The 15866-nt window shown below is 31.9% G+C and overlaps 2 protein-coding genes across 9 annotated transcripts in view; one reads left to right on the top strand and one right to left on the bottom strand.

The window, feature by feature from the left end:
• The window catches only part of LOC126736543 (uncharacterized), a 736497-nt gene that overhangs the window by 348449 nt on the left and 372182 nt on the right, over positions 1-15866 (bottom strand). The window lies entirely within an intron of this gene.
• The window catches only part of LOC126736544 (uncharacterized), a 28003-nt gene that overhangs the window by 1184 nt on the left and 10953 nt on the right, over positions 1-15866 (top strand). Inside the window, exons 4-5 of one of the 4 annotated variants that reach the window (XM_050440945.1) lie at positions 760-936; positions 8647-8844. In XM_050440945.1, the coding sequence (XP_050296902.1) occupies positions 760-936; positions 8647-8795 (326 nt within the window). In that variant the 3' untranslated portion in view covers positions 8796-8844. Of the gene's footprint in view, positions 1-759; positions 1365-8646; positions 8845-15866 lie in introns of those variants that run through there. The other 3 variants (XM_050440946.1, XM_050440947.1, XM_050440944.1) reach the window with 3 other exon arrangements.

The raw sequence follows: 15866 nt of genomic DNA, 5'->3' as shown, positions 1-15866 counted from the left end.
AATGTGCTGCTGAGATAAGCAATGCTGATGATACTACTGTGAGTCATAGTTGTTTTTTTTGTGGTAAAAGCAGAAAAAAAGTAAAAGGCCGCGAGGAACAGTTATTTGTACTTACGAAGTCAAGACGCGACACGGTGAAAAATATCGCACAGTCAAGCGATGATATTGACGAAGAAATGGTGAAGAAAGTAGACGATTTTCCATCTGATATCGATAGTTTTTATCACAAGAGGTGCAAAGTAGCCTATTATAATACTCGCCAATCAGTTGTAAGAGGTAATAAAGAACAGTCACAGTGGCATTTGACAAGAAACGCTTTACTTAACAATGTAATAATTTCATTCTTAAATAGAAATACATATTATCGCATTTTTACGTATCATGTAAAATTCACGTCAAATAATATTATAATAATCGGCTGTTTATAACCTAACTTTTATGTGAATTGTAGTAATCATTTCAACAAATTTGTTTAATTGGAGTGATAAACTTTGAGACTAACTAAATACAGGGCCTATTATAAAGTTGTAACAGAAGACATATCGGCTACAAGACCCTTTCGACTGGTAAATAATTATTTTTAATTTTGTTTATTCAATTAGATCGGATTTTCGGCGGCCGTCTTTATCTGAGCAGCACTTTTGTCTGTGTTTATTCGTCTTTTTACTATTTACGTTTAGTAAGGTGTACATCTTTAAAAAACCAGAAATAGTTTTTATTATTAAAAATACTTAAAAGTAACTCTGCCTGCCCTTTTAGATTCAATGCACAGAACACAAGGATTTCGAGGAAAAAAAATGGACATGTTGGCGCTGAACAAGAAAACTAAGCAAGCATTCCAACCCAAGGAAAAAAATAAAAACCGTAAGGCTTCGGAAGATTTAGATTATTATCCGACTGACCCTGATTCGGAAAATGATAGTAGCGACACGGCAAGTAAGTGCAGTGAAGAACTTAATATTATTAACGACATAAACTCTGGGAATTGTGTAACAGAAATCGCCCCTGCCATACACATACAATCGGAAAGCCCAGTTCTTCTCGATATCTCTCTTTTGTGCCAGTTCACTTTAAGGCTCTCGAAGAAGCAGACTTATGCCCTCTGACGTTAGAAGTAGAAAATGTTGAGTTGGAAACAGTGACTGAATTATGTGATCAAATCACGGAAGCAGCCGAGCCACAATAATTGATGCATGAACATATTCAAGACGAGCATGTTATGGATTCTGACGGTTTTGTAGATACGCAACTAAAGTAAATAACCTGTGAAATAGAGAACTACTTTAAAACGTGATCTCGGTTATCAAAGAAATAATACTTATAACTATACGCTTAAAAATGAAAAAGGAACATCTGAAAATGTATGCAAGGTATTTTTTTTGACAACTCTCGGCTTAATATAATAAACAAAGTGACAAAGTTATCCATACAGCATTGCGTAATGCTAACAATTCTATAGTACCTGTGGCTGACTTAAGATGCACGAAGCAACCTCACAATAAAATAAACGATAAAGTTATTCGTAATCATATTAATTCTCACACTATCGGAGAGAGCATGCACCCCAACGTCTTTACCTTCCTAGTGACCTTACGTTTGCGGAAATGCATCGGGATTTTCTAATTAAATATCCCAATATACAAATATCTTATGAAAGGTACCGTGTAGTAGCTAAGAAAATGAATATTTCGCTAGCAAATCTTGGACACGAAGAATGTGAAAGTTGTGAAGAATTTTCTCTACATGATAAAAGTCACGCAAAAGATAATCTTGACGAAACCTGTGATAATTGTAACAGTTGGAAAAAACATATCCTCCTGGGACCTAGCGTCCATTTAAATGGACATGCCAGTTTTATGTCTCCAGTTTCGTTAATTTATTATTTAAGCAGCTTAGACCTCGCATCCACTACGTTGGACACTTCGGTGCTGCCGCCCAGCCCGATTCGGTCGACTTTTGTGCAAATGTGCTGGGAATCAGTTGTTTGTTTTCTGTTGTGATGGCGGCTGCACGTAGTTCTCGTTATGATGGTATGTAGCCTATTTTTTAACGTTTTGTACTGATGTTTGTGAAAGTTTTTATTTGCAAATGTTTAATAGACAAATTTAAATAACATTACAATAATAAAAAAATTAAATAAGTTTTGTATTACCCTAAGTTATTCGCGTCCATTTAAATGGACATCTCATGCACATTTTAAATTAACTCATAAAATTTATTTTAGGAATTTTTGCCAGTCAAAGAGTGCTTCGGCCAGGGGAAGATGACGAAAAATTGGAGCAAATACTAAAAATCATTGGAAATGATGACTCTGACATTGAAATGTCTGATGATGAAGAAGAAATTTAAACTATGGATAATTTAATGGGGAGAAAAGAAGAAATAATTAATGAAGAACTAGTAAGCAGCAGTGAGGAGGAAGAAGAAGAAGATAGAATTCCTCTTAGTGTCCTGAGAGAAAACTTAAAAATGGCCAAGCAATCTGTGGATCTGGAAGGGAGTGTTGGAGAAAAGATGATACTTTTGCACCTCCAAATTTTGAAGGCCCCTCTAGTGAATGCAGCGCAGAGCTCCGGTATGATTAGACTGCAAAATCTTTTTTAGCCATGTACTTTGAAGATGAGTTATTCCAAAAAGTGTGTGATTGCACAAACGCAAGGTACGTTGAACCTAAAGGAGTATCTCTTAAATTGACCCTTAATGAGATTAAACATTTTTTTGGAATAGTTTGTTTGATGTCCTGTCTAAAATATTCCAAAATCAGAATGTACTGGGCAAAAACCACTAAAGTTTCAGCTATTGCAGATACAATGACTCGAGATAGATTTTTTGCTATAAGAAGTAACCTTAAAATCGTCATTGATGGCAGCATCGCTGAAGAGGTACGCAGGTCTGATAAAGTTCGGAATGTACGTCCCATTATAAAAGCAGTATGGCAGGGGTGTTGCAGCTACCTAGAGAGAAAGAGGTTGCTGTAGATGAACAGATGATCTCATTTACAAGGACTTGTACAATGAAGCAGTTCGTTAGAGGAAAGCCGAATGCTGCCCCTGATGGTCTTGTCGTAGACTTTGAATTATATCAAGGAAAAGATACTTTACCAGAGGATTCTGTAAAACGACTTGTTGTTGGACCTTCTGCTGTTGTTCACCTTGGAAGGATATTATTTCCTGGAAGTCATGTGTACTGCGATAGATATTTCACGACAATACCACTTCTTGCATATTTTCATCAACAAGCGAAATATTGTACTGGAAGCATTATAAAATCTCGTGTACCAGCGGCAGCAAATTTAACTTCGGAAAAAATGATGGCCAAGATAGGTAGAGGCAGCTCGGAACAAATTGTAAGACAAGATGGCGAAATAGTAGTTGTACAATGGTATAATCTGAAATCTGTACTTTTGGCATCGACTGCTCTGGGAATTCAACCTAGCGATGAGTGTAAAAGGTAGTCTAAGAAAGACTCTAAATACATTCAGGTTAAAAGACCTTACGTTGTTGCTAAATACAACGATTGTATGGGAGGAATAGACTTGATAGACCGAATTATTAGCTATTATAGAATTCGAGCCAGATCAAAAAAATGTACTGTAAGGGTCATTTTCCATTTCTTTGATCTAGCAATGGCCAACTCATGGGTTTTTTATCGAAGAGATAAAAAAATATTTAAGATCCCTCCACGCAAAGTACAACAATATTTAGATTTTAAAATCGAAATTGCCACTCAACTTTTGACAAATACACCCAACCCACAAAGTTAATCCCAAGAAAACATCCGAGGTGTAGGTACTAGAAAAAATCCTGAGGGAAATATCTTTGTCGATTCACCGTCATCGTCATTAGGCACCGAAAGAAAACGGAAACAATACTTTCCAGAAATTGCCACAGTCTTAAAAAATTCGGTTAGATGTAAAAATGAGTCTTGTGCCAAAAAAAAAAAATTTTTTTTGTAATACATGCAACACATTTTTGTGCATTACTGGCAACAGAAACTGTTTTATGGAGTTCCATAAGAAATAAATTTAAGTTTACATTTGTTTTCTGCGTTTTCATAGGCTTAGACTGACATGTTATTGAAAAAAAATTATATGTATATTAGGAATTTTTGTTTAGGTTAAGACCTAATGTCCATTTTAATGGACGTCATGTATCTGTCAAAGTAAGAAAAAGATTAAAAAAAGTTATTAGTAAACAGTGATTATTTATGTATTTTTTATTATATTTAAAAGCCTCAACCCTAACTTAACAAAAACATGTCCGGGTCGCAGAAGGATATAGACATAGCAACAAAGTCGCGTGAAAAATACAGAGATGATGGTAGTCAACCAGAAGAACCAGGTAAGATTATATATTGCGCAGACCTTGAAAAAGTTATTATGTTGCCAAGACTGGAAACATTTAAATGCAATTTTCACAAACAGACTAACAGCTTACAATGAGAGCTTTGTATCAATTAGCAAAAAAAAAAATGACAAAACGTTTGCCGCCGTTTGGCATGACGCCTTGTTTAAACGCAGTAAAGATGAATTAATAAGCACATTTTACCAGTTTTTCCTTGTGAAGAGAGACGCTGTGAAAATAACCTTGGCTTGATAATTGATCAAGCATTGGCTTGATAATTGCTCCGCGCAAAATAAAAATTGGTCATTATTTTCATTTTTGCTCTACATTGTTAATTCTCGTAAAATTAATGCTAATGAAATAATTATAAAATATTTCGAGCCCGGCCATACATTTATGGCCGCGGATTCATTTCATCACAAAGTTAAACAGTCAACGAAAAAGATGGGCAACAAACTATACGATTTTGCAGATTTTGTTCAAGCCGTAAAACAATCCGCACGGCAAACTGAAGTTCTGCCGATGAAGTTACAGCATTTTTTTCTTTGGGAGTATTACACCTCGCAATATAAACTTAGTAGAATTAACCCCCGGCCATATCTAAATGAAATAGTCCAAGTATCTGTCCAAAGGAATTCCCATATTATGACATACCAAGATGATTTCGATGGTCCAAGAATTGCACTTGATTTTCTTACTGCCAAAATTACAAAAAATAAAATACTGCCACCACCAAAAAAACAACAAAAAGTCCTTGGAATTTGATCTAAAAAGAAAGATTTAATAAAAAAAAACCTCGGTGCAATAATGAAGAGTAGGCTTCAGTTTTGAAGACCTTCCAGTTTCATAAGACGATGACTCAAACTAAAACGTTAGTATTTTTTTGTAAGCTGATGTTAAACTTATTCACTTTCAATAAACCTTTGTTTAAAAAGTATGTAATAAGGCTGTCTATTTCTTTTATAATATTAGCAAATATTTAATAATAATATTAGCAAAATGCAATATCCTTCTTGACGTATCTAAAATTTGTACTAAAATTCTAAGCGCAATAGACGCATCTCATTCTTAACTAAAAATCTCTTTCTAAATAAATAAAACTTTAAAGTTATTTATTACTCAAACACATTACTACAAATAACTAAAAAAAAATTCAAAAATTATATAAATACGAGTGCTGTAATAAAAAAGCGATAAATCGCAATAACTCAAAAACTCAAAATCTTGAGATGCGTCTTTTTGGCTTAGGACGGCAGTATTATACCCAGTAAAATATATAATAAAGTAAATATGTCAATAATGCTTTTGGTTTTGCAGTTTCTCAATTTAATTACTAAAAATAACTACAATAGCATAGACAGAGAATAGCGCCTTTTGCTCAACAGTATGGACAGTATGGGAGGCTTTGAAGAAAAGGATTTTCATCTTTTTTGAAAATATGTTTCTAATTTAAAAAACGGGGAGGGTCAAAAAATGTTTCCAATTGTTCTCAAATGTTGCCAAATAATAGTGCTTGTATCGAAAGAGTTATTTCGGTTATAAATGTAAATAAAACAAAAACTAGAAATTTTAGATTGAGTTCTAATTCTTTATGAGGCATTTTGCACTTAAAAAGATCATTTACCATAACTTTGACTTGATTTAATTGGAAAATAGATAAAACAATGGTAACCAATATGGGTACATCTATTTTATACAGGGTGTCCAAGATAAGAATCCTAAGCATGGGGATCTCGGTACCTGTTGGAGATACAGCTTCGGTTAAATTAGGAAAAAGTTGTGCACTTTGAAGCGTATTTACATGCCGTTGAGAAACTTCAAAAATTTCCATGTCCTGCTGAGATATTTGGAAAAAACGGAAATTTGCCAAAATCGATTTTATTTTTTCCTGGCTTTATTTTAAAAGATATCAAAACACTATTGATACTTTCTCATTGACACTTTTGAAGTAGTACGTGATGGCGCTTTTAAATTTTATATCCGACGTTTCGTTTCCCAGAAACCACCATCAACTTTATTTTTTTATATGGCGCGAAAGGAAAGTACACCCTGTATCTGATTCCATTTTTTATTACAAATTCAACGATGTATCACATGTCACAGTTTTTTTGTTAGTTAAAAGGAAAAATACAATTTTTCTTTTTTTTTAAACATATTATTAAGTAGGCTTTGGAAACAAATGCTTTGACACTTTGACGTAAATACCTTTTACCCTGTCACATATTTTTTATTAAATATTAATTGCCGTTGTTGTTACCGTGATTGTCGAGGTGTTGTTTGTTGAGTAATTATTGTTATTATTATTTACTGTTGTCGTTATTGAAAGTAAATAATATCGAAGTTTGACATGCTCTCGTGCTACATTTTGTGCTACAAAAATACTGTAAATACAACAGCAACGTATCTTAATAAATTTCCAGATAGAAAGCAACCATGTAAATCCATTTTCTTAGAGTTGGCTCGAAATTTAAAAGAATATGGTTCGTTTAAAAAGCCTGTTTAATCTCGAAAAAGAGAATCTCTTAAAGAAACTCAAAATAATGTTTTACAAGCAGTTATTGAAAACCCCGAGATATCAACCAGGCAAATTGAAAAAATGTAGGAGTGGCCAAATCTACAGCTCAGTTTATTTTACGTAAAAACAGATATCACCCCTACAAATTTAGAATTTGCCAAGGACTTAAACCTGGGGATTTCGAACGACGTCGGCATTTTTGTGAGTGGTATACACGTGCCTGTAAAGAGGATTTTAATTTTCCATCAAAAATAATATGGTCCGACGAAAGTATGGTCACTAATAATGGTATCTTTAACCGCCGCAATAGTCATTACTGGGTCCAACAAAATCCGCGTGTTAAGAAAATATCTAGACATCAACAACATTTTGGGTTTAATATGTGGTGTGGAATTTTAGAAACCAAAATACTAGGTCCATTTTTTTACCATTATTCATTAATAGCAGAACGATATCTTGATTTATTGCAAAATGATTTAGAAGACTGCTTAGATGATTTACCTCTGGCACAAGTCAATAGCTGTTGGTTTCAATAAGACGAGGCTCCTGCACATAATTCTCGGCAAGTTCGACAGTACCTTTCGCAGCGTTTTCCTGAAAAGTGGATTGGAACCTCCAGTGAAGTGTCTTGGCCAGCGCGATCCCCGGACTTAACCCCTTTGGACTTCTTCCTTTGGGGATTTATTAAAAACCGAGTCTATCAACATTCTTTTGGAACTGAGTAGGAGTTACGAGAATGTGTGAATGATGTATTCATTATTTGTGGCATATCGTTAGAAAAATCATAAAACATTTGTTTATTACTGGTTACATTTTTTTATTTATAAGTAGTACAGTGTACAATGCAAATCAATGCTTCATTTAGCTTCATCACTCTCTAAATAGATATTAAGAAAAATGTGATAGACCCGGTAACAGCTATTTACATACGTCAAAGCATTTGTTTCCAAAGCTTACTTAAAAAATATGCTAAAAAATAGAAAATTTGAATTTTTCCTTTCAACTAACAAAAAAAATGTGACTTGTGTTACATCATTGAATTTGTAATAAAAAATGGAATCAGATACAGGGTGTACTTTCTTTTCGCGCCATATAAAAAAATAAAGTTGATGATGGTTTCTCGAAAACGAAACGTCGGATATAAAATTTAAAAGCGCCATCACGTACTACATCAAAAGTGTCAATGAGAAAGTGTCAATAGTTTTTTGATATCTCTTAAAATAAAGCCAGGAAAAAATAAAATCGATATTGGCAAATTTCCGTTTTTTCCAAATAACTCAGCAGGCCATGGAAATTTTTGAAGTTTCTCAACGGCATGTAAATACGCTTCAAAGTGCACAACTTTTTCCTAATTTAACCGAAGCTGTATCTCCAACAGGTACCGAGATCCCCATGCTTAGGATCCTTATCTTGGACACTCTGTATAAACAGAAAGCGACCAGAAACCGATGCTGTAAATTTAATTCTTTCAATTTCAGGTGAAGAAAACTAAGTCTCATGTTTTTTTTTGGTGTGGTGTGTTTTCTATGCTTATTCCTGTTATATTATTTTTAAAATGAATAAAGTTTTTTTTTTCTTAATTTAAACGCCAGTTTATCAAAAGTTTACTTATGTTGGGTTATATCAAAGTAGGACAGCATACATGTATAATCAATAGATATTATATATTATATTTCTTCTATTATTGTTTTATTACCGCATCGGTTTTTTTTATGATTATTATGTTATTTTATTTATACCGGACATTATTTTATACAAAAATAATTGTTTATTTAATTTATTTCCTAGGAAAGCAAGTCTACGGATTTCTACGGATATTTCGCACTCGTTCTACGGATTTCCGAATTCAAAAAGTTGGCGACACTTTATTACGGCAGAGAAAATTAATGTTTACGAAAACAAAACATTCCTGGTATAAAAAATACTTTCTACTTTAAGAAAGAATCTTATAATTTGTGCATAGAGCTAATAGGAAAATTAATTATACGCATACTGAAAAGTAGTTTCATTACCGCTATAAAAATTCTGCTTACCCTAGCCAAAAAAAGTCAAAGAACACTCTGCTGGGATTTTGTTCAGTGCATGCATTTCTGTATGTAGAAATATCAACATAAACACTTTTTATCTTTGTTCGTTGTTTTGCCTATAAAGAGATGTGTGTTTGTTTACAATTCATCGAAAATCAAGCGTAAATAGTCAATTTTAACAATACATGTCCTTCTGTGTTTTCAGAAATTTTTAAAATTATACGGTCATTTTAAAACGCAGTGTATAAAAAATATAAAAATAAAAGTTAAACTAAACAAGACACATTTCTGTCAAAAATTCAAATAATCACAACGAGTATATAATGATTGCACTGTTGTGTCATTTTCAATTAATAAAGTCCGTATTGCGATGCCAAGCTAAATATTATATTTAGACTTCGCCAATTTCAACTGGATAGTGCAAGAAAAGGAGGAATATTATCCAGACGTTGAAATGGCACGAAATGCGGCTATCTTGAGCATCTGGCGCGGCAGTTTTCACTCGAAATTAATTGGGATAATTACTTGAGAAACGTCAGCGGTACGTTCTTGAATACTTCTTTCTTAAGTCGTCACGGATAGAAAACTGGCTCAGAAAACTACTTTGGAGCTTGTTAGGCGAGTAATTAATGGTAATTCCGTTATGAAAGCTTCTGTTTTCGTTGCATAAGATATTAACTTTACTAAGTTAAAATTGGCTAAGATTAAAAAGGTTTAATTGAGCATAAAACCTTATTCAAAAAAACAATTTTTTAAGGCAAAGTTTTCTACTAACATGCCATAAGAATAAGCTGCTTTCTCTAATATAAGCACATAATTTTATTTAAAAGAAAGAAAACAGAACTTTTTCCTCGAAAAGCTAATGAACAATTTTATAATTAACGATCCTTGAAGAAAATGATTGGCCCAATTAAAAAAAATTAAATGGGGCTACAGAACGCTTATTTAAGTTTCCCTCTTGCTTTTACAACAAAAGGGTTTTTAATGGCTTTGAAAAAATTTTAATAAAGGTCTGAAAAATTAATTAATTTTTCAGACGACATTTTTATTTTTACAGTCAAAAGTTGGTATAGTTCCTTATAAATTATTATTGTAAAAACTTCATGTGGTTAAAAATCCTTACGAGACTTGTCATTCTTAGACCTTTATCCGACTTCTTATTAAAATGTACGAAAATATAAGGGCACATAGCTGCAAGCAAAACACAAACAGTAGAGAAAGTTAATTAAAACCAGATATTTACTCTAGTTTAGTTTTGTTTGGAAGGTAAAGGTGATTTAAATAAAATTCAAAGATAAATCTGTTAAACTTATTACCCTTTTTGGTTTAATTTGAATTTGGAAGGGTTAGTGGTTAGCCAATGGTTACCCTAGGATTTTGTACATATAGGACTGAGAAAATTAATGTATCCTAGATATTTGAAACTAGCGTGCATAAACACTGGCTACTCGTGTACGTGGTCGACAATTTCTTCCTTCTCGAAATATCAATGATACTCCAGATTTCCTGCATTGCTTAGGGTGTGAAAATCACATCTAAAGTATTAGTGTCCAGTTAAAAGACTCGTTGCTAGCCGAATTTCACGTCTTCTTAAGGAATTTTCTACGAAACAGGAAGAAGTCCCAGATGTGTGTACTGTAGCCTGTCTCATGACAGGTGCTTTACTCTATCGCCGGAGAGTACTACCGAAGTAGCTTTATTACAGGATTCATATGTCCGATAGACTCTTTAATGATGTTAAAGCTACACATTTGGCAATGGCAATTATAGGTTCGGGACCAACAATTGCGCGGATCTCAATCTAGCAAAGAGTTCTTATTACTACGCATCCTCCTTACCAGCATTACTAGTATGTAATCAGGCGGGTGCCTGAATGCTGGGTAACCAAACTGAATTTTGCCTTAACACACTCTAGTACAAGCTTGAGGCTTAATTTTTTAGAGACTTGGCGGCTCTGCTCTGATGTTAATGAGTAACCTGGCATATGGCTCATGTTCAGCTTTTACAGATGATACCACTATTTTGTGGTATACCTAAAGTATATGATCAATAAAGATCTTAAACAGACAATATAACCTTGGGTGATAAATAAATTCATAAATTAAATGGTTCTAAGTTTGCACTTATTATAATTGATTCCAAGCTAAGGTTTGAAAATCATATTGCTAATATCTGCTCGAAAGTTCCATTAGGATGTTATGCAATCCGTTATGGTAAGAAATGTTTACTCTTGTTTAATGGAGTCGTATTTGAGATACATTTATTTCTCTTACTTCATTTATTACTCATACTCTGCAGCACTATTTAATTCTGTATACGTTCTGCAGAAGAGAGGAATGAGATATATATAAAAACTTGCCTCCAGAGACTCATGCTGTCCATTTTACTGACCTTGGCATGTATTTTTATAATGGAAACCATCTGCCTAATACATAAAAAGTATTATTCTACTATCTTTTCTACCAATGTTTCTAGAATTCGTGTATCTCACCTAATAGACCTTCCATATACCGGTTGACACAGGAAAAAGGGAACACTTAATAACTATTTTATTTTTTAAGATAAACAAATGAAATTTGGTATATCGATGGAATTATTATAAGAGCATAAATTGATATATTCAATTGCTTTTCATTACTTCCAGTTTGACCGGAAGTGACACTAACTTTCTTATTTTAAATGACATACTTGATATATTATTACGTATTTTCATAGAAAATGATATTCTGAAAACAATGATACTCTATTTGCTACTTTTTGTTTCATACTAATGGAAAAAATCTTTTTTTTTAATGTTAAAATAGAGTGGCAAGAATGCGTTGAAAGTTTTAATTTTTATTCTAGTAATCACGGAAAAATAATAATAATAATAATAATAATAAGACGTTTATTAGCCACCAATAGAAAAAAAAGCATAATTACAGAAGGTAATATGATTATATACATGGAATTGAATATTAGAATATTAAACAAAGAGAGCATATTAAAAACAATAGGTTATATAAAGAATTTAGTTAACACAAGTAAGGCAACTAAAAAGCCATGCATTCAGACTTCCAGAAAAGAAGGAAACAACTTCCTGGATTCTGTTAAGGCTTATAATAGAAGAAGTGAGAGAAAAAAAAAACAATTCTTATAGACAAACTAAAAAAAAACAAATAGGTAGGCATATACTTATGAGGGGAAAAAGCAGTAGGGGGAAAAATGGATGAAACGGAATGAAAAAAATTCTTCTTTTTTCCTCCTTTTTTTTAAACAGTTAATTTTTAAATAATAAATGTTAATAGAATATTTTACGTTGCATTCAGTTAGTTAGCATGTGCGTAGTATTTTAATAAAGAAAGGCATTCAAGAAAAATTAAGTTTGATTTAAAAGAAGAAGCTTGGTTTTTAATTTAAAAGTTTTTTCAGTGACAGTAAAATTAATTATTTTGAACTTATTAATCAAATTTGGTACGACATAAGAAAAGGATCGCTTAAAGAGTTCTTTGCTATGGCAAGGAATTGTTAAAAGATTTTTACGTCTTATATTAAGATTATGCACATCAGTACGATAGGTAAGCTTTTCAAGTAAGTAAGGCGGAGTTTTTGATTTAAGAATTTTGTAAGAAAAACATAAAATATGTAAATTTCGTCTATTGTGCATATTTAGCCAACCTGCTTCTTTTAATTTATAAGAAATATGTTGCCGTCTTCTTATACCAAATATAAGTCTTAAGCAAGAGTTTTGAAGTTTTTGAATTCTACCTGAGTCGGAGTTATCGAGACATGGTCCATAAATTGTGTCGCAAAAATTTAACGGTGATAGTACTAAAGCATCACAGAGCAGTTTTTTGATACTTGAGCTTAAAAAATGTCTTTGACGATATATTGTTTTTAAGGCAGAATATCCATTTTTTAGTTTAAGAGTAACATGTTCTTTGAATCTAAGTTTATAGTCCATTACTAGTCCAAGATTTTTTGCAGAGTTTTTAAAACTTATTATATTGTTATTAAGGTGTACATTTAAATTATTTTAAATATTAGTTCGATGATTGTCACTACAAAAAAGAATAGCTGCTGATTTAGTGGGGTTAATCTTTAGAAGTAATTTTTGAGTTTCTATATTTAAGGTATTTAAATCCTCATTTATATATTGATTAGCTTGGACAACATTAGTGTGATGAAATGAATAAAATAGCTGGGTGTCATCTGCATAGCAACGGTGCTTACAGTGTAAAATTTTTTAAGTAATTTGTGAAGTATAAAGAGTATAAAACAAAGGACCAAGAATGCTACCTTGGGGTACCCCAGAGGTAACATCCAGTGCATTTGATTTATTGTTATTAAGCACTACTCTTTGTTTTCGATTAAACAAGAAAGAAGACACCAATGCCAACGCAGACTCAGCAAAACCCATATATTCTAATATAGCCAGTAATATTCTGTGATTTACCATGTCAAAGGCTTTAGAAAAATCTAAGAGAACCAACACCGTAGCTTTATTTTTATCAAGTTCCTTAAAAATATCATCAGTCACTTTAGATAAAGCGGTTGCACAACTATACCCCTTACGAAACCCAGACTGGTATTTAGGAATTAAATTATTTACATTTAAATATTGAACTATTTGATACTCCATAACTTTTTCTAATATTTTTGATAGTATAGGAAGTACAGATATTGAGCGAACATCATTAAATTCAACAGGATTTTTTATTTTGGGCAAAGGAATAACATTGGCTTCTTTCCATTGATCGGGAAAGCAGTTTTGTTCTAAACATACGTTTATAATATGAGTGAGTGGTTTAATTATGGCAGGACAACAAAGCAAAATCAGGGTAATGTTTAATTGATCAACGCCAAATGCTTTAGATTTAATAGATTTTAAGTAATTTATTATTATATCTTGTGTCACCAAATTAAATTTAAATTCAGCCAAATAATTTAACCTATGTTCTTTAAAATACCCAACAAATTCTTCGTCAGGGTTATTATTGTTTTTGTTAATATTAGAAAAAAAAAATTAAGTTTATCTACATCTTGCATAAGAGGAGGAAGTTGTATATTTGATTTATTAGAAATATTTAGTTTATTAAGTTCTTGCCATGTTTCTTTGTTATTACATACTCTAAATCTGTGAGCCAGGTATGGCTTTTTTTCCGCCCTAATTGAACTAGTTGCAAGATTTCTGTACTGCTTATAATTTTCCCAATCCTCGCGACTTTTGGTGTTTCTAAATTTACGTAAAGCCGAATTGCGAAGTCTTTGTATAAATCTAATATTAAGAGTAATCCAGGGGCAATATGGTCTAGTTTTACCCTTTACGTTTTTTATAGGAGCATGTAAGTTAATTAATTCTAATAAAGATTGAGTAAAAAAAAAACTTTATTATTTAAATCAGCCATATTGTACATATTATGCCAGGGAATCGATTCAATATCAGACTGAAATAAACAAGTGTTGATATTTTGTAAATTTCTATAAGTGAAATTATAAATTTGAGGCTTAGGTATATCAAAGTTTATATTGCAGTAAATTAGCATATGATCCGATATTTCAATATCCCTTATTCCACAATTCTCCACCGACTCTAAATTTGAGAAAAGTAAATCAATTAAAGACATAGTGGTGTTGGATATTCTGGTAGGGTCAGTTATAAGCTGTTGCAAACCATATAATTCAGTAATTTCGCTTAATGATACCTTAAAATTAAAATCTAAAAAATTTATACTAAAGTCACCCAAAAGTAAAATAGACTCATAGTTAACATAAAAGTCGGTCATAATATTTTCAAGACGGGAATAGAATAGATGTATGTCGCTCTTGGGAGGACGATATATATTACCAATTAAGACTTTTTGATTATTTACTTTTAATTCGATCCAGACATGCTCAAGATAATCGCATGTTTCCTTAAGAACTTCACGATAGTCGATACATGATTTTATATAAACAGCTATACCACCTCCCCTGCTTAATCGATCTTGCCGTATGAGACTATAATTTTGCAATTCTATGACTTCGTTGGTAACCCCTGTATGTAACCATGTCTCTGAAACCCCAATCAAATCATATTGATAACTATCTACATGTACTTGAAAAATATTAAAATTATTTAAGATGGACCTTGCGTTAATGTGTGCACATGAAAACATTATTTTAAAGCAAAATAGAAAGTTTTTTTGTTAAACAATTAAGGTAAGTAAGTACAGGAAAGGGAGAAAAAAAAAAGGGAAAAAGGGTTAGAATGGGGAGTATATGCTTACAAAAAAAAGAAACAAAAAAACAAAATTAAACCTAACAACTATCTATAATTATATACACATACATACATATACATATATTTTTCCCTTTTAATGAACACCGATTTAAGTAAATTAAACACTTATTTATTTTATTTTTGTCGTGTTTGTACTATCCTACTCAATACAAAGAAACTTTAAGCAAAACAGAAAATTATAGTACCTATAAATACGTTAAAAAATAAATCATTTGCATTTAATTATTTAACATTTTCAATTTTTTGGCATTATTGTTATTATACGCATATATATTTAGTAATCATTAGCGTAGAAATATCATTAAACAATATTAGTACCTAGCTTTCAATCATGAATATTATCTACAACTTATTGTTTATAAAATATTGCAATTCAGAAAAAAAAACAAAAAAAAAAGCCTTTAATTTATTTTTATATCAACTAGGCATGCAGAGAAATTTTTAAATTTTTATTATAATAATAGTATGCAAAAGCCAGTCGATCTTTAAATATAAGTTTAGTTTAGAGTATAAGAACGTCTGTATTTATTTTTTAGGAAGATATAAATAAACATTTTCATTATAATAGCAATAGTTTTCAAAAAATAACCTCCGTCCTGGTGCTTTCCTCCCTAGTGCAAATTGGTCGCCTATTGATGAGTGTTACTATTGCTAGTGGATTAGAAAGGAAGACGGAAAAATAGTTTATTTCATAAAAATCGATACCATGTACCATTTTC

This window comes from Anthonomus grandis, chromosome 5, assembly GCF_022605725.1.
Source record: "Anthonomus grandis grandis chromosome 5, icAntGran1.3, whole genome shotgun sequence".
Taxonomy (NCBI): domain Eukaryota; kingdom Metazoa; phylum Arthropoda; class Insecta; order Coleoptera; family Curculionidae; genus Anthonomus; species Anthonomus grandis.
This window is presented reverse-complemented; position numbering and strand designations above follow the sequence as displayed.